The sequence below is a fragment of the Leptonychotes weddellii genome, chromosome 1 (assembly GCF_054177405.1).
Source record: "Leptonychotes weddellii isolate Sample4059 chromosome 1, ASM5417740v2, whole genome shotgun sequence".
Classification (NCBI taxonomy): Eukaryota; Metazoa; Chordata; class Mammalia; order Carnivora; family Phocidae; genus Leptonychotes; species Leptonychotes weddellii.
The window spans coordinates 134,168,941-134,196,351 of NC_138369.1; the positions used below are offsets into that span (position 1 = coordinate 134,168,941).

The 27,411-nt window shown below is 35.3% G+C and overlaps 1 protein-coding gene across 3 annotated transcripts in view; it reads left to right on the plus strand.

The window, feature by feature from the left end:
• GSK3B (glycogen synthase kinase 3 beta) overlaps nt 1–27,411 on the plus strand; it is a 212,125-nt gene that overhangs the window by 66,469 nt on the left and 118,245 nt on the right. For all 3 annotated transcript variants that reach the window (XM_031037801.2, XM_006742174.3, XM_006742175.3), the window contains exon 2: nt 3,321–3,514. In XM_031037801.2, coding sequence (XP_030893661.1) covers nt 3,321–3,514 — 194 coding nt within the window. The remainder of the gene's footprint in view (nt 1–3,320; nt 3,515–27,411) is intronic.

Sequence of the window (27,411 nt, forward strand, 5' to 3'; positions counted from 1 at the left end):
AGGAAGGTTGCATATTTTCCATATTTTTATTTTTATTTTAAAATTCATTTTAGTATATTGTCTCATCGTATCCTTTGCCTATTTTTGAATTTTTTAAAATTGGTTTGCGAGAGCTCTTTACATATGTGGATGAGAGGAAAGAGAAACACAGATCTTGTTTTATCTGTTACAAATGTTGCAAGTACATTTTGTTTTTCCAAAAAATAAATAAATAAATAAATAAATAAAATTAAGAGGCCTTAAGGGCATCTTCTAGTGATAGCATCTGTAGGACCTGTTTATCTTTCTATCCCACTTTAATATATTTGCAGAATTATTTTATTTATGCATTATAATTTACATATGAGAAAAAGCACAATTAGATGTTCCCTGGGCTTAGTAGTTGAAGATGCAGAGATTTTAAGTCTCAGGGTTCTGATGGTATCCATCACATATGGTATGCTTTTCATAGCTGGTTCAAGTTCTGTTTCTGAAATGCTGTGGTTTCTTTAGAAACGCATACTGGGGAGGCAGGTGGGGAAAGTCATTACACATGCTTATATTGTTTAAGTTCTCTTACAGAAGCAAGTACAAAGCTGTGGCTACTGTTTTCTTTATTAACATATGGTTATACAGTAGAAAAGCGTGATTTTCGTTTATACCTTAGCTTTTGTTTTCAATTAAAATTGTGAAATGCAACAGCCATTCTTAAAATCTGTTATTTTAATTAAAAAATAATGATGCTCTGTTTTGTGAATTAGACCTATGAGATTTTTTTTTTTTAACTTTTTTTTTTTTAAGATTTTATTTATTTATTTGACAGAGAGAGACACAGCGAGAGAGGGAACACAAGCAGGGGGAGCGGGAGAGGGAGAAGCAGGCTTCCCACTGAGCAGGGAGCCCAATGCGGGGCTCGATCCCAGGACCCTGGGATCATGACCTGAGCCGAAGGCAGACGCTTAACCGACTGAGCCACCCAGGCGCGCCCCGACCTATGAGATTGTACAAGCAACTTGCTCAGTGGAATTATTAATAGTTCTTGAAATATATAAGTTTTGGTGATATGGTGGATGATCTAGGGAAGAGTCAGACTGTTGAAATCAATTGTTTTTTATTTTCTTTGGGCAATTGGATGATAAAATGTATTCAATACCTTGGATTTTATTCTTTCTGAATCCACCCTTTCTAGATCTCTTCATTTAAAGTTCAGAAGACTGTGATTCTGTCTTTAGAGGAATGTTATAATGCAAGTAGAGATAGGTTTATTTTACAAATGAAGAAATAACTTATAGTAAGGTTTATAATCAACCTGAAAGGATGTAATTAACATTAACATGCTCAGAAATGAAAGTAAATGGAATATTTGGGGAGTTGAGCATGATGATTTAGAACTGAGATTCGATTAAACTAGGTTTTGCAAATATATTTGAGATTTATTTTACTAGGAAGTGAAATGTGAAGAAATCATTTGAAAGCATTGAGAACTGCTATATATGTGTGTATGGGATTTGCATGCATTTCAAGTACATATAATACTGTTATGAATAAAAAGGGTGGTGTTGACAAGATTTGGGTTATCTGTCTACAAGTGGTGTTGGATTTGTGCTGTCATACCTGTTGGGTGATATACCTTGGAATCAAAAACATACATATTTAAGGTAGTTAACCATGCTATAATGTATAATATAGACTGCCTGTAATTCAGCTAGCTCTTCAGTAGGAATCTTTCATTGCTTTTGTGTCTGTCATGAAGGCTGCCTTATAAAAGGAGAATTAATCAGTCACAGATATTGCTTATTGGTTTTTGTCTATATTAGTACCTCTGTGAACTAAAAGAGCTATACACATTGGGTAAATATGCCAGTAACATTTGGGCATTCATTTACCTGGTAATTTCATACTGGGGAAAAACTCAAACTATTGGAAAATGAGATTATTATATTTTTCATTCTTTTATATGTGAGTTACAAATGAATACTTCATAATCTAGGCTTGGTATCTAGAGTTAAAAATACATTATTTTTTCTTTTATTAGGTTGGTATGAATTCAGTTAGCATCATAAAAATAATATAATGGAAGAGTAGAAGAGGAAAAAAAGGAAAAAGTGCAGTTTAGTCAGTGAGCCTAAGGACTTATATGTACAGAGAATTGGTTTTAGATTTCTCAGGGAAGAGAGAAGAAGCACAAATCATAATTGCTACTTCACAATGCTTGTACTCACTAGAATCTGTTTGTATTCTGAAATCACTGAAAGAACAATTTAAAGCTCTTTAGAATCAGGTTCTAGTTTAGCATAGTATGGTTTAGAATAGTTTAAGAATTTGGAGAACAAGATGATTATGAACTCTGCCTAGTCAAGTAGGAGGTGGTTCTTGGGCTTGAATTGAGGAGTCTCTGGATTGTTACTGGAAGGGGAGGAAACGTACAGAGGTAAGGCAAGAGCCGTTGAGTGGGCAGAGACAACAGAACGTCAGTGAGCTACCTATGAATAAGGCTCAGTTCAGAATAGATTTGGTTTTTCTTTTATGTTTTACATCTCTTACCCCAAATTAACACTCCATATTCCTTTTCCCCATCTGACCTTTCTCTGAGAGGTATTTTATTTTCTTAAAAAGAAATAAGCCTTCCTTTTCTAAAGGCAGAGTGGTCTGAATAGAGTCAACATATTTAGATATGTTCAGTGGCACCTCTTTTATTTTCAAGTAGAATAGGGAAGCCTTGAGAAAAGAACTAGGGCCTTTAGAGTTGGATAAGGATTCACACCCTGGTGGGTCCACCATTTGACTTTTGACTTTGGGCAAATTTAACATTCTTTCCATTAATTTTGTATGGGAACAGTACTATATACCTCATGGGGTTGTTGTTTTCATTAAATGAAGTCATATATATAAACTAAATATGATGCCTGGTCTACACAATGAATAAATGGTGGTTTAAAAAATTACTTATAATTGAAACAAATAGTTGAAGTAATTCTATATGATAAACTAAGATGAGCATTTAAAAATAATTTGTAGTAGGGCGCCTGGGTGGCTCAGTTGGTTAAGCGACTGCCTTCGGCTCAGGTCATGATCCTGGAGTCCCTGGATCGAGTCCCGCATCGGGCTCCCTGCTCAGCGGGGAGCCTGCTTCTCCCTCTGACCCTCCCCCCTCTCATGTGCTCTCTGTCTCTCTCATTCTCTCTGTCTCAAATAAATAAATAAAATCTTTAAAAAAAATAAAAAAATAAAAAAAATAAAAATAATTTGTAGTAAAGAATGCAGTTTACTTTGTATACTTCAGCAGTTTTCTCTTTTTAATTCTTTACGGTTCTCATTTTTCTATCTCTTCTTTCTTTTAGGAGACAAGGATGGCAGCAAGGTGACTACAGTGGTGGCAACTCCTGGGCAGGGTCCAGATAGGCCACAAGAAGTCAGCTATACAGACACTAAAGTGATTGGAAATGGGTCATTTGGTGTGGTATATCAAGCCAAACTTTGTGATTCAGGAGAACTGGTTGCCATCAAGAAGGTCTTACAGGACAAGAGATTTAAGGTAAGACCTTTGGTATTTCATGTATTTTATTGCTATCAATAGATGTAAATAAGTATTTTTTTCATTCATTTCTCTTTGCTTCAAATTTGCTTCAAATTTCATTTACTGTGCAAATTTATTATAGAGACTTTATTTTCTGTTTTGTATTTTGTAGAGATAAAATTCACTAAAGATTGCAATATTTTTGAATCACTGCTGAGTGATATATGATTTTAAAATGTTGTGAAAGTAGATTAAAATTTCTTAATTTATACTTTTAAAAAGTGACCTGGATCTCATTGGTATAGGAGACCAGAGAAACTCTACCTGTGGTGTTTGATCGTTTGAACAATTGACTGTCCTTCCTTTCTTAAAATTTCCTTTGAATCTGTGATGCAACACTATCATTTATTTTTTCCTAAATACCTCTGATTTTCTTTGCAATTTTCTTATGTCTTCCATCCATCTACCCCTAGAAACCAGCCATCCCCACAGTTTAGTTTATTTTCATTTCTTACACTAGCTCTTTAGGGGATCCTATGCATGAATGGTTCAGAGGTCATCTCTATTTTATGGTATATAGTGGAGAGTCAGGAGACCTGGGCTCTAATGTAGGCTCTGCCATTAACAAGCCAAACAGCTCTGTTCCATTCTCTACTTTCCCTACCTGTGCAACATTTTACTGAGAGTCTCTCCTGTGCTAGCAACCATGCCAAACTTGAAGGGATATAAAAATAAATGAGATGATCACTCCTCTGAAACAGCACACAGTCTGTTAGCTCTGTTCTCTAGAATGTCCCAAACATTCTAAAGAGGTTTTTTTTTTAGAAAAAAAAATTCTTAATACCTTTTGTCTTCAGTTCTCACACTCTCTCCTAAGTACTAGTCCCCTGCTGCCAAATGCCCATTGGATCTTGATTTGTTATCTCAGGTTGGCAAGGCTTCTTGTCTAATCCTGACCTGACTTTTAAGACCCAATGCAAATCCTTTCCTTTTTGCATTTTCCTTCTAATGATTCCTTCCCATTCCCTTTTGCTTTTTCCTTCTAATGATTTTGTTATTCATCTTGTCATTCAGACTTTTCTATTCTCTCATACCTCATATCTAGTTGTTATCAAACTTCATTGATTTTTTTTCCCCCCTCACTGCCTTGATGATTGTAACTTCTTTCCCTTTTTCATCACTACTATTCTAGTCAGTCCCTTACCATTATTTGGCTTGCCCACTAGTAAGACTCTACTTCTGGGGCACCTGGGTGGCTCAGTTGGTTAAGCGACTGCCTTCGGCTCAGGTCATGATCCTGGAGTCCCTAGATCGAGTCCCGCGTCAGCCTCCCTGCTCGGCAGGGAGTCTGCTTCTCCCTCTGACCCTCCCCCCTCTCATGTGCTCTCTCTCAAATAAATAAATAAAATCTTTAAAAAAAAAAAAAAAAAGACTCTACTTCTGATCTTCTGCATACCAGCACTAGAATACCCACAGTTCAGTTTGGTCATACTGTTTCCCCTGCACACAATTCTGTGGTTCCTCATAGTCTAGAAAATAAAGCCTGCCCAGTTCAGTAGTGCGTTCAGGAACTTTCATAGTCTTGCCTTATCTCTAGATACTCAGCTTTCCAAGCCTTCTCTGCTACTATCCTTGAAATATATTGGTCTTTATGGCTTCATTGCTTTTATTTAGCTTCCGTTAGCACTCCCATTCTCTTGCTAATCTAAATCTTGTGCACATATAAAAACCCTTGTCAGATTGCGCCTTTATGAAATTTCTCACATGATTCCAGCCAGCCTGTGGATCTTGTTGTTCTAAATTCCTTGAACACTTACTGTTCATAAACTAGGAAATTCCAAATTTTTTCATGACAAGGACTCCATTTTTATTACGTGTATCCTGGGTGCCCACACATTCAGTGGTTTTTTTTTTTTTTTTGGATTAGTAGTTGATGATAGCAGATGCTTTCCAAATTCTTGTTATATGCTCAGTGATTTACTAAGATTTTTACATAAGTAGTTTTATTTGAGCCTTATCATTAGTTCTGTGAGATTGGTACTGTTATTATTGGGATAAGAAAACCTACGCACAGAGATTATAAATTAACTTGCCCAGGGTCACACAGTTAGCAAGTGGAAAGTTGGGCAAGTGAATCCACACATTCTGACTCCAGAGTGCTTTACTAAACATTTTTATCATCACTGCATCAGAACAGTAGATTTTGTTTAGAACGTATTTGGTTAATTCTTCTTTTTCTTGCTTTTTTTTTTAATTAAAATTTTTTCCTTTGGTGTGATTAGGTTATTCCTTTGAAATGCAGTTTGGTTCATTTGTTTTTGTATGTATCCCTTCTTAGAATGTTACTCCTGTTCTTCTTGGCTTTTTTAAAAAAAAATTATATTTTCAGTCTGTGAAACACACTAACATGGTTCCAAAGATCAAAAATACACAAATGTCATTTCCTGTCTGTTCCCTTTGTCATGTTTTTTAGTTTTATTGTTTTTTATTATTTTTTTAAAGATTTTATTTATTTGACAGAGAGAGACACAGTGAGAGAGGGAACACAAGCGGTGGGGTGGGAGAGGGGAGAGGCAGGCTTCCTGCGGAGCAGAGAGCCCAATGTGGGGCTCGATCCCAGGACCCTGGGATCATGACCCCAGCCTAAGGCAGATGCTTAATGACTGAGCCACCCAGGTGCCCCTGTAGTTTTAACTTATAATATTATTATTATGAATGTAGTTTAACATCTTTTCACCTGTTCACAGTCCATTTTGTTTGCTTTTGTGAGTATATGTGAATTGTTCTTTTTTTCTTTTTTCTCGTTGCCCATTTTTAAAATGGGTTTTTGGCCTTTTCCTCTCAACTCTGAACAATTTTTTATTATGGATTTAGCCTTTGTGATATATGTAGTATTTTTACTTTGTGTATTCTATTTTTCTACCATATGATATTCTTTTCTTATATCTGGATTTTAAGTTATAAGTAGAAAGCCTTTCCTTATGGAAAGCCTTTCCCTCAGATTAAAGAGAAATTCATCCACTTTTTTCTGGTAATTACAAGATTTCACTTTTTACATTTAAATTCCCTGATCCATTTGAAGTTTATTCCTGTTTCTGGAGTTTATTCTTATGTATGGTATGAATTATTGATCTAATTTTATCCTTTCTAACTCATTAACCAGTTAGTTGCTCAGTACAGTTATTAAAAGGTCTGTCTTTGCTCCAGTGACTTGCGATGGTATTGTTAATATATGCTAAATTTCCACATGGACTTGGTCTATTTCTGGACTTTCCATTCTGTTCCACTAGGTCATTTGCATATTCCTTTGTCATTCCCACACTATTTTAATTATAGAGCTTTACAGTATGTTTTAATGTCTCCTAGAGCTAATCTACCCTTGTAGCTTTCCTTTTTTGTGTTTTCTAGCTATTCTTGAGTGTTTGTTTTTCCATATGAACTTTGGCATCAATTTGACTAATTCCATAAAAAAGCTTTTTGATATTTTTAATTGAAATTTCATTAACTTACAAAATAACTTAGGGAGAACTGACCTATTTGTGATGTTGAATTATCCAGGAATAAGAGATATCTTTCTATTTGTTCAAGTTTACTTTTGTGTCTTTCAGGAGTTTTGTTATATAGGCTTTTGACATTTCTAGTTAAGTTTATTCCTTAATATTTATTGCTTTTGTTGCTGTTGTATGGTTTTGTTTTTGTTTTTATTTTTTTCTTGTACATGCTAGAAAGTGGTAAGTTCAGTTCTTTCCACTTTATCACCTTTCCTTTGTGAGACTTAAGTATTGTTTGTTCTCCTTGCTAAATGTTAACTGTTTCCAAAGGAAAAAAAAAGAAATAAAATTTGATATATTGGCCAGTTCATTTTTCTTGATTATCATAAAATAGTAGGAATTTTTATGACAACTTAAAATTCTGTAGTTTCACTTCTGTATTTCCAGAAAAGGTTGAAATAGGGTCTTCTCCTTGCCCAGTCAAATAAATCATCTGCTGAACCTGCTAATATCAGTGAAAGGCAGTTTGTTTTGGTGAAAAAAATGAGAGAGAAAATGGTCAGAGACAAAAAGAAAACCAAGAGTAATTATCCCTGCACACTAGTCACATAAACTATATCTAAGACACTGAGCTTTTCTATTAGGAATTTTTGGTATAATCTTCATTTCTGTAGTGTTCTACCTATAGTTTGAATGTCTTTTTTTCTTCTGTGACCCATCATACTGTGGCAAATTACTTAAACAGAAATTAAATTACTTCACTTGGCTGGTTTGGAAGTGCTTGTGATAGAAAATGCTCTTGTGGTCTTGTAGAGGTAAAGTCCAGCTAGGTACCTTATGTAGACCTTTTGTTAGAGCAGGGAGAAGATTAATCAGTCCCAAAAGCTACTGACAGTTGTTGAGGCTGGCTTTTCCAATTTGAAAATCGGTAAGTTGTGTTTTTAATTAATTAGTGATTTAGCCTCATTAACTATTAATTTCAGTTCTCCTTTGAGCTTAGTCATAGGTTTCAGGTCTCCTGCTTGGTTTCACTAGTTCTGTGGTTAGGATATGGGGGTGGAGATGTGAAGCGTAACTGTCCTTCTATTGTGAATAGAGAGTGAGTAGGGCCCTACTTTTAATATATACCATTTTCAAAAATGAGGAGAGGTAATGTCTGGTTTTGATCCTTGGGATTATTATTATTCTCTGCATGGATATTGTGGAGACAGCATAGAAGAAAGAAAACCTTGGTTGTTCACTATTCAGTAGTTTTGTAAGCTAGAGCATATTCATTAACTTTATGAGCCTCAGTTTTAATCATCTGTTAAAATGAGGATGCTACTACTACAGCAATGCCCCAGCCTACTGTTTGGCACAGAAAAGAATTCAATAAATATTGTGTTCCCTTTTTTCTCCAATGTTGTATGAATCAAATGAAACAGTGAATTATGAGAACATTTTCTGAATTTTAAAACTCCTCGTAACTAAATTCTGTTCTTATTTTTAGGCATCTGAATTACTACAAATGGCTATTCACTTTGGAAATTTTACTTGATTGTTTTACTTGCTCTTAAATTTGATAATCTTTTTTTTTTTTTAAAGAAACATTTTTTCTTTTTTAGAGAGGGATGGGGGAGGGGCAGAGGGAGAGAGAGGATCTTAAGCAGGCTCCATGCCCAGCGCAGAGCCTGACATGGGGCTCGATCTCACAACCCTGAGACCTGAGCTGAAATCAAGAGTCTGACCTTAACAGACTGAGCCACCCAGGTGCCCCTAAATTTGATGATCTTTTTGAGGCACCTAAGTGTATTTATGTAACTATTTTAAGTCATTTGTGGAAAATCTGTTTCCTGATAAAACTGACAAACAACTTGAAAAGAAATAGTAATCTTTACTTATGCCATATGGAGGTATGTTCTTTGAGTCATAGAAACTTGTTATCGAGAGAAGGTAAAAACTAGGTCTTAACCTCTGTGGAGGAGAGAGGGAAGGACAGTAGGTAGGAAAGATCATACACTGCTGTGCAACTCTAAGAAAGTTAAAGCAAAACCAATGGGGAAGTCTCAGCCTGAGGTTGAACCAGAGGAGTACAGTGTTTCCTGGGAAAAGGTCTCCATTAAATATGTCTGCCATGGTCATGCATTTTCTGGAACAGTTCATGGGAAGCTTGGCATGGCTTTAACAGGAGAATGTCTTTGAGAGCTCAGCAGCTGGGGCTGTGGGTCAATTACGCTCCTTGCAGTGGGAGATCTGAGAGGCACATTTTCATAATTACCAAACCAAGCCTTGTAGGGATAGAGACCCTTTTATGCTACTTTCCCAACTGTGTAGGTAGTGACTAGTAAAATGTTTTTTTAATTGATTTGAATTTTTAGAGACTGTGCAAAGGTTGCTGTGGAAGAGTTCTGTTGATTTTGCTTTTAAAATTATATATAGTTTTATTGCATCTATTATTCCGGAGACACAAAAAATGGAGGTGTGATATTTGTGGTCTTGAATGTCCTTTTTCTGGCTTTCAGTGGCTTGAATGCCTTGGGTGAATGAGAAATAAAACTTAATATAAGGCAGCCAGAGTAATTAGGCAAAAAAAAAAAAAAAAAGGCATCCAAATTGGAAAGGAGAAGTACAACTGTCACTATTTGCAAATGACATGATATTATATATAGAAAACCCTAAAGACTCCATCAAAAAAACTTTTAGAACAAATGAACTCAGTAAACTTGCAGGATACACAAAAATCTCTTGCATGTCTATACACTAATAATGAGCTATCAGAAAGAGAAATAAAGAAAGCATCCTCATTTACAATTGCATTAAAAAGGATAAAATTCTAGGAATAAATTTAACTACAAGGTGAAAGACTCAATATTGAAAGTTATAAGACACACAAATAAATGGAATGATATTCTGTGCTCATGAATTGGAAGAAATCAATTTTGTTAAAATGGCCATATCACCCAAAGTAATCTACAAATTTAGTGCAATCCCTATCAAAATTTCAGTGGTGTTTTTTAAAAAAGATTGATTGATTTGAGAGCGAGTATGAGTAGGGGGGGGCAGACAAAAAGAGTGGGGAAGGGAGAGAATCCCAAGCAGACTCTGCGCTGAGTACGGAGCCCAATACGGGGCTCGATCCCATGACCCCGAGATCACAACCTGAGCCAAAACCAAGAGTCAGATGCTTAACCAACTGAGCCATCCAGGGGCCCCTGCTATTTTTCAAAGAAATAGAACAAATAATCCTAAAATTCGTATGGGACCATGAAAAACCCTGAATAGCCAAAGCAGTCTTGAGAAAGAAGAACAAAGTTGAAGACATCATACTCCCTGATTTCAAATTCTATTACAGAGCTGTAGTAATCAAAACAATGTGGTATTGGCATAAAAAAAAAAAAAAAGAAGATACATAGATCAATGGAACAGAATAGAGAAAGCCCAGAAATAAACCTATGCGTATGTGGTTAATTAATCTATGACAAAGGAGCTGAGAATATACAATGAGAGAAAAAAAGGATAGTCTCTTCAATAAATGGTGTTGAGGAAACTGTACAGCCACATGCAAAAGAATGGAACTGGACCACTATCTTACACCAAACACAAAAATTAACTCAAAATGAATTAAAGACCTCAACATAAGGCCTAAAACTGTAAAACTTCTAGAAGAAAACAGTAGTAAACTCTTTGACATAGGTCTTGGCAGTAGGTTTTTGAGTCTGACACCAAAAGTAAAAGCACACTAAAGCAAAAATAAATAAGTAGGACTACATCATACTAAAAAGCTTCTCCAGAGCAAAGGAGATAGATGATCAACAAAATGAAAAGGCAACCTACTGAATGGGAGAAATGCACTGAATGATATTCTATTGTATCCATGTATCGCAGTTTGTTCATTCATTCACCTATTGAAGGACATCTTGGTTGCTTCCAAGTTTGGGCAGTTATGAATAAAGCTGCTGTAAACATTCATTTGCAGGTTTTTGTGTGGTTGTAAGTTTTCAGTTCATTTGGATAAATACCAAGTAGCACAATTGCTAGATTGTATGATAACAGTTTGTTTAGTTTTGCAATAAATTGCCAAACTATCCTCCAAAGTGACTGTACAGAATGATTTTATATTCCCACTAGCAGTGAAAAAGAGATTTCCTATTGCTCCATATCCTCATCAGCCTTTGGTGTTGTCTGTATTTTAAATTTTAGCCATCCTAATAGGAGAGCAGTAGTATCTTGTTTTAATTTGCAATTTTCTGATGATTTATGATGTTGAACATCTTTTCATATGCTTATTTGCTATCTGTGTATCTTCTTTGATGAGGTGTCTGTTCAAGTCAATGCTCATTTTTAATGGTTGTTTGTTTTCTTACTGTTGAGTTTTAAGAGTTCTTTATATATTTTGGATAACAGTGCTTTCTCACGTATGTGTTTTGCAGAGATTTCTCCCAGTCTGTGACTTGTCTTTTCATTAGCAGAAGTTTTAAATTTTAATCAAAAGTCTAATTTGTCAATTTTTTCTTTCATGGATTATGCTTTTGGTGTTGTATCTTAGAAGTCACTGCCAAACCCAAGGAGACCTAAATTGTCTCCTCTGTTGTCTTCTACGTGTTTTGTAGTTTTGCCTTTTCTATGATCTATTTTAAGTTGATTTTTGTGAAAGGTATAAAATCTGTGATTACGTTCATTTCTTTGCATGTGGCTGTCCAGTTATTTCAGCACTCTTATGAAAAGACCATCCTTTCTTGATTGAAATGCCTTCGATCCTTTGTCAAAGTTCAGTTGACTATATTTGGTGGCTGTTTCTGGGCTCTGTGTTTTGTTCTAGTGATGTATTTGTATATCACACGGTCTTTTTTTTTTTTTTCCTGTAGCTTTATGGTAAGTCTTGAAGTCAGTCAGTGACAGTTTTTTGATTGTTCTTCAATATTGTGTTCACTGTTGGATGTCCACAAAATAACTTGCTGGGATTTTGATTGGGATTGCATTGAATCTGTTGATTAGGAAGAACTGGCATCTTGACAATATTAAGTCCTCCTATCCATGCATATGAAATATGTTTCTGTTTATTTAGATCTTTGGTTTCTTTCCTCAGAGTTTTATGGGTTTCCTCATGTAGATTTTGTACATATTTTATTGGATTTATACCCAAGTATTTCTTTTTGGAGGGGTGCTAAATTGTATTGTGTTTTTAATTCTAAATTCCAATTGTTCATTGCTGGTGTATAAGAAAGCATTTGGCTTTTGTACCTTAAACTTGTACCTGCAGTCTTGTTATAATCACTTATTAGTTCCAGGAGGTTTTGTGGTTGATTCCTTGAGATTCTTTTACATAGACAACCAGGTCATTTGTAAACAAAGATAGTTTTATTTCTTCTTTTCCAATTTATATACCTTTTATTTCCTTTTTCTGTCTTACTGTATTCTGTACAATGTTGAATGGGGCGGGGGGTGAGAAGTCTTTTTTGTCTTGTTCCTGTTCTTAGTAGGAAAACACCTAGTTTCTTCACATTAAGTATGTTAGCTATAGATTTTTGTAGATGTTGTTTTTAAATTTGATGTAGTCTCATTTGTCTATTTTTGCTTTAGTTTCTTGTCATTTTTGGTGTCCCCAAAAGAAGGAAATCCTATCACTTGCCACAACAAGGATGAGCCTTAACGACATTATGCTAAGTGAAATAAGCCAGTCACCAAAGGTTAAGTACATCGCCAACTCCAGTGTACTGAAGCTCTTCACCTGTATTTGCTTATAGGATTTTTATAGTTTTAGGTTTCATGTTTAGGTCTTTAATTCATTTTGAGTTAATTTTTGTGTGTGGTGGAGGTAAGGGTTCATCTTCATTCTTTTGCTTCTTGGTCCAGTTTTTCCAACACCCATGTGCTTAAGAGATTGTCTTTTCCCCATTTTGTAGTCTTGGCACCATTGTTGAAAATTATTTGGCTATACATGAGGGTTTATTTCTGGTTCCTTCTGTTCCAGTGGTCTATATATTTGTTTTTATGCTAGTTCCATACTGTCTTGATTACAATTGGCTTATAGTTTGTTTTCAAATCAAGAATTATTAGACTTCCAACTTTGTTCTTTTTCAAGATTGTTTTGGCTATTTGGGGTCCCTTGAGATTCTGTATAAGTTTTAGGATTTTGTTTTTTTATTACTGCAAAAAATGCCATTGGAATTTTGATAGGGATTACATTGAATCTCTATATGGCTTTGGGTAGTATGGACATTTTAATGTTACTAAGTCTTCTAAGCTACAAGCATGGGATGCCTCTCCATTTATTTCTGTGTTCTTTGATTTCTTTTGGCAGTGTTCTATAGTTTTCAGTGTACAAGTCTTCTATCTCCTTGGTTAGGTTTTTCTTAAGCACTATATCCTTTTTTGGCGCTATAGTAAATGAGATTGCTTTCTTTTTTGATTGGTCATTGTTAGTGTGTAGAAATACAACCAATTTTTAAGTGTTCATTTTGTATTTGAAACTTTGCTGAAATTGTTTCTTCGTTGTAACAGGCTTTTTTTTTTTTTTTTTTCTTAATTCGTTAGGGTTTTCTACATATAAGATCATCTCTGTGAACAGAGATAATTTTGCATCTTTTCCAATTTGGATGCCTTTTGTTATTTATTTTACTTGTCTAACTGCTCTGGCTATTATTTCAAGTACTATGTTGAATAGTGGTGGCAAAAATGATCATCCTTGCCTTGTTCCTCATTTTAAAGAAAGTTTTCAGTTTCAGTTTTTCACCAATGAATATGATGTTAAGGTGGGGTTTTCATCTTATACAGCTTATTATATTGAGGCAATTTCCTTCCATTACTAGTTTGTTGAGCATTCCTATCATGAAAGAGTGTTGAATTTTGTTAAATGCTTTTTCTACATCACTTGAGGTGACCATTTGGTTTTTGTCCTTAATGCTGATAATGTGGTGTGTTTACATTCATTGATTTTTGTATGTAGAACCATCCTTGCATTTCAGGTGTAAATCTTTCCATTGCAGGTATAAAACTTGGTTGTGATATATAATCCTTTCAGCATGCTGTTGTTTGGTTTGTTGGCATTTTGTTGATGATTTTTGTATCAGTATTCATCAGGAATATTGATTTGTAGTTTCTCACTGTGTCCATCCTTTTATTTGTAAGGTATATGTGTCTTTTATTTAAATGGGTTTCTTGTAGATTATAGTTGGGTCTTTTTAAAATTCATTTTTAAATTTTTAATTTTAAATTTAAATTTTTATTTTAAAAAATCAAAATATAACTGACATATAACATTGTGTAAGTTCTCTTTCATGTTGGTGTATTTAAGCCATTGATGTTTAAAGAGATTATTGATGTAGTTGGATCATATTTTTGCCCTATTTGTTTATTGTTCCTATTTTGTCCTTGTTTCTTCCTTTTTCTTCCTCTCTTTTCCTGCAATTGAGCATTTTATATGATTCTATTTTTTCTCCTCTCTGACAGTATCTATTATACTTTTTAAAACCTTTTTCAGTGGTTGGAGTTGAGTCTACTGTGTACATTTACAACTTTTTGAAGTGCACTTTCAAGTAACACTATACTGTCATGGATAGTGGACTTATCTTATGACAGAGTATTCCCAATTTCTGCTTTCCATTCCATATAACACTGCTGTCATTATTTTCACTAATCCATAAGCTATAATCACTGAATACATTATCGCTGCTACTATTTTGAACTGTTGCTGCTAGATCAATTAATTCTCTAATGCTCTTCCTTTCTTTACATAGATACAGATTTCTTACTTATGTCATTTTCCTTCTTTCTGATGAATTTTTTATTTTAACATTTCTTGGATGGCAGGTCTACTGTTGACAAATTCTGTCAATTTTTGTTTTCTGAGAAAGTCTCAATTTCTCCTTCACATTTGAAGAATAATTTTACTAGGTGCAGAATTCTAGATTGGTTGGTTTTTTTTCTTTCAACATTTTAAATATTTTACTTCACTCTCTTCTTGTTTGCATGACCTTTGAAGAGAAGTTCAATGTAATTCTTACCTTTGCCTGCCTATGGGTAAGGTTTTTTTCCTCCTCTGGCTTCTTTCAGGATTTCTTCTTTATCTTTGATCTTTTGCATTTTGAATATGATATGTCTCGGTATAGATTTTTTGGTATTAATCCTCTTTTATGTTTTTTTGAGCTTCCTGCATGTGTGGTTTGGTGTCTGACATTAATTTTGGGAAATTCTCAGTTGTTGCTTCCAGTGCTTTTTCTGTTCCTTTTTCTCTTCTCCTTGTGGCATTCCCATTTTACATATGTTACAACTTTTGTAATTGCCTCAATAGCTCTTGCATATTCTCTTCTTTTTCATTTTTTTTTTCTCTTTGCATTTCAGTGTTGGAAATTTTGTTGTCATTTCTTTAGGCTTACTGATTCTCTCCTTGGCCATGTCCAGTGTATTGATCAGCCCATCAAAGGCATTGCTAATTTCTGTTACAGTGGCTTTGATTTCTAGCATTTACTTTTAAATCTTTTTAAAGTTTCCATCTTTCTCAGCTTACTTTATGTATCTGTTTTTGTGTGTTATCCACTTTTTCCACTAGAGCCCTTAGTGTGTTAATCAGTTGTTTTAAATTCTTAGTCTGATAATTTCAACATCCCCACTATATTTCAGTGATTCTGATGCCTGCTATGTGTATTCACACTTTTGATTTTTGTCTTTTAGTATTTTTTGTAATTTTGTGTTAAAAGCTGGATGTGATATATTCAGTAAACGTTACTTAGGTAATAGACCTTTATTTTGAGTTTTTGTTTATCTGGCAGGAGTTAGACTGTTTATTGTTTGCTGTAGCTGTAGATGTCAGAAGTTGAAATTTCTTCTGGTGTCCCTTTTATTTTTTCTCCTGTTGTTTTTGGATTTCCTGAGAGACTTCTTAAATAAATTCTGAGACATGCATTTCTTTCCATTGTATTTCCCCATTATTATAGAGGAATCCTGTTGATCTAGTGGTAAGGTGTGACAGGAGGAAAAGTGTTCTATAGTCTTAAAAATCATGTCTGAGTCTCTTAGTGAACCTGTGCTATGGGCTTGACCTTTATAAATGCTTTTCAGTTTTTTGTCCCTCTTCCTTCCTCATAGGTGAGATAAGAAGGCTAGAGGGGGCTGGAGTTTTGTATCTCCCTTTGTGCACATGGAAAGCTAGATTTTGAGGTTAGAATTGGGTATTTCCCTTTCCCCACTTTTAAGTTTAGAGAAGGCTAGAGTTGGGTATTTCTTTTCCCCCAGTTTGGTTAGCTTTGGTAGAATAGTTTTCCTTGAGGGCAGGTGTTAAGAACAGAATGCTCTGGGCCTTTTTATAAATGGCTACTTTTCTTCTCATCTGCTTCCCCCAGGTTTTTCCTAGATCTTCACTGTGAGGATCTGATAGAGCTTTAGAGATAAAACTGAGAAAAGCATGGGGCGTGCCTCTCTGGATCTTTTCACTCCCAGACTTGTTCATATTACTCCTATGTTAATTACAGTTTAAGTTTTCCTCTACTGGTACTGGCTCTGTAGGCAGTTTCTGCTCCTGGGCTTCTGTTCCAATAAGCTGTGATTCTGTGTATCTACCTGTCTTTCTCCAGTTTTTATGGCAGTGGTTTGCCATGTGACCTCAATTTTTTGGTGGATTTAAGAAGAGTTGTTGATTTTCAGTTTGTTCAGCTCTTTTCTTATTGTGAAGATGAGAGGGATGACTCCCAAGCTCCTTACATACTAGACTGGAGCCCAAAAGTCCTTCCTTTTCTCATTTTATTTGTCTTTTTATTGTTGAGTAGAGTTCTTTATTCTGGATACAGATCCCTTATCAGACTTACAAATGTTTTCTCTAGTGGGTAGGGCAGTCAGTAGCAAGGATTTTGGCTTTAAATCTCTTCAAAGTGGGGAGCCACTGGAGGTTTTAAGCAGAGAAATCCTGTTATCTATCTTATATTTTAAAATATAAGATCACTCTGCCTGCTTTGTTGGCTATAGATGGAAGGTCAACAGAGGGAAGCTGAACGACCATATAGCTCAGCAGAGGTATGCTGAAAGACTTAGACTAGAAAGGTGGTGAGAAATGATCATTTCTTGGAGATACACAAACACACACACGTTTTTATATTGATAATTGTAAATACACCTGCAATTGTAAGAAATAATACAGAGATCCCATGTATCCTTTGCCCAGTTTCCCTCAATGGTAACAACTTGAAAAATTATAGTGCAATATCAAAACCGGGATATTGACATTAATACAGTCCACCAGTCTTGTTGAGATTTCCCCAGTTATACTTGTACTCATTTGTGCATGCGTGTGTGTGTGTACTTTTATACAGTTTTATTACACATGTAGTTTTGTATATTCACTAGAACACTTCCTTCATCACAAGGATCCTCATATTGCCCTTTTATAACCATACCCATTTCTCTCCCTGCCGTTCCTCCACTCTTAACCCCTGGTTTAAACCCTTGCAACAACCAGTAATCTGTTCACCTTATCTATAATTTTTTTATTTCAAGAATACCAATGGAATCAAATACGGTATGTAACCTTTAGGGATTGGCTTTATTTGCTCAGCAAAGTTCTCTGGAGATTCATTAAAATTGTTGCATATATCAATAAATAGTTGTTTTCTTTTTCTGAGTAGTATTTCATAGTGTGGTATACTATGGTTTGTTTATCCATTCACCTGTTGAAAGACATCTGGTAGCTATTCTGAATAATACGGCTGTGAAATTCATTTATAGGTTTTTGTGTGAACATAAATTTCCATTTCAGTGGTGTTAAGGCCTAAGAGTACAATTGCTGGAATCTTGGAGACACACACACACATTTTTAAGATTTTATTTTTAAGTAATCTCTATACCCAAAGTGGGGCTCAAACTCATAAGAGTCGCATGCTCTACTGGCCAAGCCAGCCACGTGCCCTTTGGATATATTTTGAAGGTGGGACCAACAGTATTTCTTGACAGATTGAATGTGAGGTCGGAGAGAAAGAAGATTCAAGATTTCAAAATTTTTGACCTGTGCAGCTAGAAGAGTCAAATTGTCAGTAATTGAGATAGGATATGGGTGGAGCAGGTTTAAGGAAGATCACGAATTTTGCTCATGACATGTCAAGTTGAGATGCATATTAGACACAGAAGAATTGACATGTAGTTAGTTGGCTAAAAGATCCTGAAGTACACAGGAGAGTTCTAGTCTGGGGATATAAAACTGGGAGTCATCCGCCTTTAAAGTCCTGAGACTGGAAGAGTTCGTAGAGGTAGCTGAAAAGAGGTGAGACACCAAGTTCTGTCTACTCCATTGTTTAGAAAATAGAGAGATTAGGAAGAACTAGTAAAAGAAACAGTGAATTTGGCCAGGGAAGAAGGAGAAATTGTGGAGAAAGCATTTCAAAGAGTGACCAACTGATCATCTATTTTTGTGGAAACCATAATTGTAGCATGTAAGCATAATCCCTCTAGTAGCCTGAGATTTTAGTTGTGTTGTATTCTGGTGGTATATAGGATGATATGTCTCCTTTCTAGTTTCTTTTTAGGAAAAAAGGGTTTTTGAGTTTTTGTTCATGTATTCAGAAAAGCTAGTGGTTCCAGGGAGGAGTTGCTAGTTAACATCCAACTTACGTGTATGCTTTCATGAAAAACCTTTTAAATTTAACGAAGAAGTGTTATCTTTTCAAAAAGAAGTGTTATCTTTTCAAAACTCTCACATCATTTTTTTAAAAAGATTTTTTAAATTTAATTATTTGACAGAGAGAGTATATAAGCAAGGGGAGCAGCAGAGGGAGAGGGAGAAGCAGGCTCCCCATTGAGCAGGGAGCCCGCTGTAGGGCTCGTTCCCAGAACTTTGGGATCATACCTGAGCTAAAGGCAGCTGCTTAACTGACTGAAGCCACCCAGGCACCCCTCACATCTTTTTTTTTTTTTTGATACCTCTAAAGTCAATTGTAAGTGCTTTCAATACTGAGGTCCTGCTTTATTGTCACTGTATTCTTCAAACATATAGTAATAAATGTAGTTGATGGAATTGAGTTACATTTTGTTGTGATAGTTAAAAGAGCATGGGCTTAGGAATCTGACACACCTAGCTTAAATCTTGTCCCTGCTCTTTGCCCGCAAATTCCTTAACCTCACTATGCCTTCACCCCCTTTCTAAGTGGGGATTGATATTGTTGTCTACTTAATTGGTTTGTGGAGAGAATTAAATGAAGTCAGGAAGATAAAGTTCTTAGCAGGGTACCTGGCTCTTGATTTTCAGTAATCCTGTAGTTGTTGGTACTATCATTGTTATGGAATAATATTTCAAAGATACAGGGTTAAAGCAATGTTGCATTTAAGTTAGGGTTGACTTACATGCTCAGGCCTCTGAAAACTAAGCGTTTAAGAACCCTCACTTTTATATTTACTTCAGTCCATATTAGCCTGCTGGGAATAGAAGTTCTTTAGGCTCTCCAGGCATCCTTTCTGTTGTTTCCCTTTCCTTTCCCCTTTCTGTGCTGGACAAGTTGTTTGTGGGACTGATTGGAAAAATTTGCATGTATGAATCCTGTTTATTCCTATAAAATTGGGATTTTTTTTTTGTAGAAAATTTTAAGCCTGCCTGACAGTATATATAACTATAGTTTATAATTTAGGTTTTTATTTATATACTAATTATAGTAATGTAAAAGAAAAATGTTACTGTAAATTTCCAGAACATTAGTTGATATTAGAAAGTCCACTCTGTATGAGATAAATATATATAACATATATATATGTTATATATATCAATGTATATATACTAAGTGTGAATGAGATTGAATATATAAGGAACTTTCTTTCCTTGGCTTTTAGAGCAGGAAATGGCAAACTGTGTGCCTGTTGCCTGTTTTTGTAAATAAAGTTTTATTGGAACATAGGCACACCGATTCTTTTACATATTGTTATTGACTGCTTTTCCACCGTAACTGTAGAGTTAAGTAATTGCAACAGAGACTATGGCCTGCAGGCCCCAAAGTATTTATAATCTGGCCCTTTATAGAAAATGTTTTCTGACCTTTATTCTAGGGTATTATTTTGGTGGCTCATCTTTTACAGCCTTGCTTATTCTCAGTTTCTTGTATGATTCCTTTTCATCTGTCTGCCTACATGTTGATATTCTCCAGGATCTTCTTGGGAATGTCTTACCTGTCTTGGGGCATTTGTGATACCACTGTCCAGGTTATACTGCCTGACCAGTTTATTAGTGTCCTTTATAGACTTCGCTGCTGCTGGAGACTCTGGCTACTTCTTTTTCTTATTTTACAGTCAATTTTATCTACTCCCGTGGCTTCAAGAACCATCTAGACCTCTTGCTAGAGGATAAGATGAACATATCAGATTGCTTTCTGGACTTTTCCATTTCTGTGTCCTTCAGTCATTTCAATAAACGGTGTCCCAAACTGAATTCATTCCTTTCTTCTTCCAAAACAGCTTCCCAGGCCAGTGAACTCTACTGTCATGTTAATAGTCACATGAGTCAGAAGCTTGGTAGTTAATCACTCTCCTCCTTCTGGTTACCAAACCTATAGCAGCAGGTGCTCAAAAAACTGTTGATCTGCCTCTCAGTTGATCTGTCATTCTCTTCCTTCTGTTTTTACTTTTTTCTACCTAAGTGCAGGTCCTAGTTTAATTTATCTTCTCTTCCTTAAAATTTTTTTTTTTCATAACCAGTGATCTTCGCAAATAAATCTCTTGCTTAGAGCAGATCAGTGGTACTTTATGGCTTGTAGTATTCACACTTTTTAGACTTTCCACCAGGGCCCTTTCCAGAATTTTTCAAGGTACTAATAAGCAAATTTTTCTTAGGTCCAGTCCCCATTTACCTGTAGCACTTTCTGAGTGAGCTAGAGTTTTCACATTGTATTGTAATTGTTGGGTTGGCTTACCCATTAGAATATGAAATCTTTTTTTTTTTTTTTTTTTTTTTTTAGAATATGAAATCTTTAAGGACTATGAATTTTATACACTCAGAGTCCTGGTTCTGACACATAGTTGGCTTCAAAATAATTGTACACGTGAAGTTATTTTGAGATGATACTCTAGCTAATTGTAGGGTCTTTGGGGGCATCTGAATTTACTGTGTAATCAAAGATTTGGAGATGGATTAAACAATTTTTCAGTCCTAATATGATTACAAAGGATGGGTGATGGAACTCTGGATGATCCTTTTTCAAAGAAGATTTTATTTATTTTGTTAGAGCACAAGCACACGAATACAGAGTGGGGGAGGGAGAGAATCTCAAGCAGACTGTGCTAGAGTGTGAGCCCAACTTGAGGCTCAATCCTAAGACCCTGAGATCATGACCTGAGCCAAAACCAAGAGTTGGACGTGTAACTGACTGAGCCACTCAGACGCCCCTGGATAATCCTTTTTTGAAGATGTGTTTTGGAAAAATAGTCTTTGAAGCAAAACTTTTGAAGTCAATCCTATTTTACTATATTTTATGAAAGTGGGGCTTTCTATGGTAGGAAAGATCCGATAGAATGAAATTTGGTGAAGAAGAAAAGATGATAGCCATAGGCTGCCTACCATACGTCCACAGTATTATTAAGCTTGCTGGTTGTTACTTCACCTAAAAGTTAGCTTTTCCGTTAATGAACTTTATATAAGGGTACATAAAGTACCCTTTTGGGAATCCCTTGACTCAATGCTTTTTAGCTTCTGGGAGTTTTTTTTTCTTCTTTTTTTTGAAGTGTGAGGTGTCAAATGATGTAAAATTAAACATAGCCTCTGTTTAGAGGAGGATATATGTTAATGACTATTGCTTAAACCAAAAGGATAATTTTTCCTTTAAATGTGGCTTTCAGTTTTTCTTATATGGGTGTAGTATTTATTCCATCTTGAGCAGTTATTCCATTTTTTTAGATGGGAATGGTAAATAAGAATTTAGTTTTCCTATAATTTTTTGTCTTTTCTATATTGGAAAAAAATTGCCTTTATATAGACAGGTTGGATTTTAAATGGATTTTAAATTTTTAACTATGATCCTGTAGTAAGAAATACATTTTACTTTGCAACCCAGTGCACAGAAAAATAACTGAAATAAGTTTGGTTAAAAAGTCCATAGTCTTACTATATTAAAGTTCTTATTCTCTTCTCCTTACCACCCCCTTCTCAATCCTGATTGGCTGAACCCATAATTTGGAAAATACTAGTCTATAGCAAGTTGTAAGGTAGAAGCAATTACAGAAGCAGGTTATGTACTCTGTGAAAGACAAAGTAACCAGAGTATTGAGAGCACTGTGGCTGATAAAGGAAGATACAAAATTCAGCTTTTCCTGTTAAGGCACTTACTTAGTAAGTTAGTTGGACAAGCGGTGTGGGTGTGTTTCTCTACAGTCACTGCAATGTAATATCTGATTTCTATACTTGATCTTAGCCAAAAGGCTGAGAAGCGATATATCTGATTTCTATAAAGTACTTTTTAAAAAGTATTCTTTTATATGACATCATTGAACTATAGTTTGCAAAAGTAAAAAAGAACCAAGAGAGTATATAATAAATTCCAAAATATTTCTAGGTGCTGCAGGAATTTAGAGATCAGAGAAATTAGTGAGTTGGAACAGCTGGGGATGGCCTTGTGAAAGAGGTGGGAGTTAAATAGGAACTTTAAAGATGGGTAGAATGTGGTAGGTGGGAGGGAGGGTGTAAACATTCCAGTGATGGTGTGATCAGTGGCTTAGAATTGGGAATGAAATAATAGTGTCAGAAAGAGAAGTGGAATCTAGTTATGATCACATTGGTTATAAGTGGAAGATAAGATGAAGCTAGTAAGAAGGAACTATAATATGAAGTGATTTAGACTTTATCTGGTAGGACATGGGAAAATCTCTAGCTCTCAGAATTTACTTTGTCTGCAAATAACATTGCCACTCCAGATCTCTTTTGGTTGCTGTTTGCATGGTGTATCTTTTTCCATCCTTTTACTTTCAAGAACCCTTTGTCACTTTGAATCTAAAGTATGTGTACTGTAGAAAGAATGTAGCTGGAGTTTTCTTTCTTATCCAGTCTTGACAATCTCTGCTTTTGATTGTGTGCTTAGTTAATTACTTATTATGTAGTTTTTGTTATGGGAATTACCTGTGCCATGGTGCTCTTTGTTTTGTTTCTCTCTGATGTTTTTGTTCCTCTGCTCACATGTATTGCCTTCATTTTTTAAGGTACCATTGTAGATCCAGGGTTGATTTCTTTTTTTTTTTTTTTCTTTTACCATTACAAAAATTATTTTCTTAGTGGTTGCTTTAGGAATTACAGTGTACATTTTAGTTTATCAGTCTGCTTCAGGTTATACTAACAATTCTAGTAAAACATAGCAGCATTTCACCAGTATAGCTTCATTTTCCCATCCCTCTTTTCCTACCATTATTGTGTGTGTTACATCTATGTATGTTATAAACCCAATAACACACTGTTATTGTAATTGCTTTTTTTAAATATATGTATTTGGTGAAGTTAAGGGAAGAAAAAAATGTATTTATACAGTCTTTATATCTTTTTAATTATATTTACCATTTCTGGTGCTCTCATTTCTCCTTGTGGATCATATTACCTCCTGATGTCATTTCTTTTCAGTCTGAGAAACTTGGATTAGTATTTCTTAAAGTCAGGTCTTCTACTGTAGAATATTCTCCACTTAAAAAATAATTTGGGGGTGGGGTACCTGGGTGGCTCAGCCGGTTAAGCGTCTGCCTTCAGCCCAAGTCATGATCTTGTGGTCCTGGGATTGAGCCCCACGTTGTCAGGCTCCTTGCTCAGAGGGGAACCTACTTCTCCCTCTCCCTCTGCTGCTCCCCTGCTTGTGCACGTGCGTGCTCTCAAATAAATAAATAAAATCTTTAAAAAAAATAAAAATCTGGGAATGTATTTTTCCTTTCATGTTTGAAGAATAATTTTTCTGTATATAGCATTCTTAGTTGACAGGATTTTTAGGTTTTTTTTTAAAAAATTTCATTTATTCATTTGAGAGAGAGACAGAGACAGAGAGAGCACAAGCAGGGGGAGGGGGAGAGGGAGAGGGAGAAGCAGACTCCCTGCTGAGCTGGTAGCCTGACATGGAGCTCGATCCCAAGACCTGGAGATCATGACCAGAGCCTAAGGCAGATGCTTATCCATCTGAGCCACCCAGGTGCCCCAGGATTTTTAAGTTTTATTTTATCTTATTTTTTTGCCTTCTGGCCTTCATCAGTCTGATCATTAATCAGCTGTTTATTGTATTATTTTTCCCATGTATGTTATAAGCCATTTTTTGTGATTACTTTCATGATTTTTTTCTTTGTGGCTTCAGTTCAAAAGTGATGTGCCTAGATGTGAATCGCTTTGTATTTATCCTTTTGGAGTTCGTTTAGCTTAGGGTTCCTTAAGCTTTTTGGTCAGTAGATTAGTGTTTTTCATCAAATTTGGGGAGTTTTCAGCAGTTATTTCTTCAAATATTTTTTCTCCTCCTTTTTCTTTTTCCTCTTTTTTTGGATGCTCCCTTTATACGTATGTTGGTAGGTGTGCTATTATCCTACATGAGGCCTCTGAGGCCCTGTTCATTTTTCTGCAGTCTTTTTTTCCTTTTGTTCTTTCAGTTGGATAATTTATTTCTCTGTTTTTAAGTTCACAGATTTTTTTTTAAATGTCATCTCAAATCTTATCTTGAGCCCATAGTGAATCTTTTACTTTGTTACACTTTTCAACTCTAGTATTTCCAGGTTTAAAAAGTTAGTATTTCTTTATTGAAATTTCCTACTTGTGTAATTGTCATATTTTTCTTTAATTTTTAATATATGATTTCCCTTAACTCTTTTAACATATTCTATATTTTAAAAGTTTCCCAGCTTTATTGAGATATAATTGATATATAACATTGTGTTTAAGGTGTACAACATGTTCATTTGATGTACTTATGTATTGCAAAATGATTACCACCACCATTAACTAACATGTCACACCTTATAATTACCATTTCTTTTTGTGCTGAGAACATGTAAGATCTACTCTTTTAGCAACTTTGAAATATATGGTATGGTGTTATTAACTATAGTCACCATGGTGTAGGTGAGATTCTCAGGACTTATTCATGTTATAACTAGAAGTTTGTACTCTGACCAACATCTCTTTTCCCCACTTTCCAGCCCCTGGTAACAACCCTTCTAGTCTCTTTGTATGTATTTGAGTTTCTATATTCCACGTGTAAGTGATATATGGTATTTGTCTTTCTCTGTCTGATTTATTTCACTTAGCATAATGACCTCAAGGTCCATCCATGTTGCAAATGTCAAGATGTCATTTTTCTGGCTGAATGATATTTCTGTCTATCTATATCATATTTTCTTTATCCTTCATCTGTTGATAGACACTTAGCTTGGCTTGGCTATTGTGAATGATGCTGTAGTGAATATGGGAGTACAGGTATCTCTTCAAGATGATGATTTTAACTTTGGGATATATACCCAGAAGTGTAATTGCTGGATCATGGTAGTTCTGTTTTTAATATTTTGAAGAACCTCCATACTATTTTTCATAGTAGCTGCATCAATTTAATTTCCTACCACCAGTACACAAGGGTTTCCTTTTCTCCACATCCTCATCACCACTTTATCTCTTATCTTTTTGATGATAGCCATTCTAACAGGTGTGAAGTGATACCTCATTGTGGTTTTGATTTGCATTTCCCTGACGATTAGTGATGTTGAACACTTTTTCATTTACCTGTTGGCTATTTGTATGTGTTCTTTGGAAAAATGTCTATTTGGGTCTTTGCAGTTTTTAATTGGCTTGTTTGTTTTTTTGCTGGTGAGTTGTATGAATTCTTTATATATTTTGGATATTAACCCCTATCTCATAAATGATTTGAAAGTATTTTCTCCCATTACATAGGTTGCCTTTCATTTTGTTGATGGTTTTATTTGCTATGCAAAAGCTTTTTAATTTGATGTAGTCCCACTTGTTTATTTTTGCTGTTGTTGCCTTTGCTTTTGCTGTCAAATCTAAAATAGCATTTCCAAGACCAGTGCCAGGAAGCTTATGTTTTCTTCTAGGAATTTTGTGGTTTCAGGTCCTTATGTTTTTTCAATAGAATAGCTACTTGTATTCTTGTCTGCTAAATTCAACAGCTGTGTCTACCCAGAGTCACTTTCTGTTAGCTCCTTTTTTCATTTAAACCTAAGAGTAAGTCAGCTCTTTCTGTTATCTGTAGGTCTCACATTTTATTTTCTTCCTTTTTAAAAAAATTTTTTATATTTTTACAGTTGGACGTTTCAGATAATGTAGCAACTCTGGATTCTGATTTTTTTTTAAATCTTCCTGAAGGTTGTTATTTTGGGATTTTCCTTTTTTTTTTTTTTTTCCTTTTTTTGTAACTTACCTGCATCTAATCTGTAGAATCTTTTACCTTCACAGTTTGAAGCCCCTAAATTCTGTGTTAATTTTTTTATTCTAATTTTAATTTTTAGCCTGATTTTTTTTTCAGAGGCTATTTCTGTATAGTTTAGTGGGCAGGCAATTATTGATTAGAGATTGTGCTCAAACATCTTGAGTTTATAAGGCTTCCATCATTTTTTGATGATTCTGTACATGGTTGGGGGCGTCCATTTAAAATTTGGTCAGTTTTTAAGTTGGCCTCAGCTTTTACTTTCTCTGAGGCCCTATTGGGTTTCCCCTGCATATGTGCACAGCTTTTTAGTCAGCCAGGAATATGTGAAGAGGTTATTTAGCCCCTCTGTGCATATCATGTCCAGGATTTCCCTGTTAAATTTTTTAGTGTTCTGCCAAGTCTGTCATTTTCCCCAGATGGGACTTTTATCCTCAGGGTAACAGAGCTGTGAGCTTTCTCACTTTGTTTCCTATCAGATTTGCCGTTTTTACTGCCAGTGCCACTGGCATTGGGTTTTTTTCTCTTTTCTAAGTGATGGTAGCCCCCTCTCCAGGCAAAATTCCTGGTTTTCATGGCCAACTCTGCCCTGGTAAAATTGCCTCAATCTCTGAGCTGGGCAGTGGTGGTTGGAGATGGGAGCATCCTCTGGCAAAAAGGCCACTGATCAAGGGGAACCCTCCTCCACTGTTGGTGGGAATGCAAGCTGGTGCAGCCACTCTGGAAAACAGTATGGAGGTTCCTCAAAAAGTTGAAAATAGAGCTACCCTACGACCCAGCAATTGCACTACTAGATATTTACCCCAAAGATACAAATGTAGTGATCCAAAAGGAAATGTGCACCCCAGTGTTTATAGCAGCAATGTCCACAGTAGCCAAACTATGGAAAGAGCCAAGATGTCCTTCAACGGATGAATGGATAAAGAAGATGTGGTATATATATACAATGGAATATTATGCAGCCATCAAAAAAAAAAAACAAACCCAAAATCTTGCCATTTGCAATGATGTGGATGGAACTAGAGGGTATTATGCTAAGCGAAATAAGTTAATCAGAGAAAGACATGTATCATATGATCTCACTGATACGAGGAATTCTTAA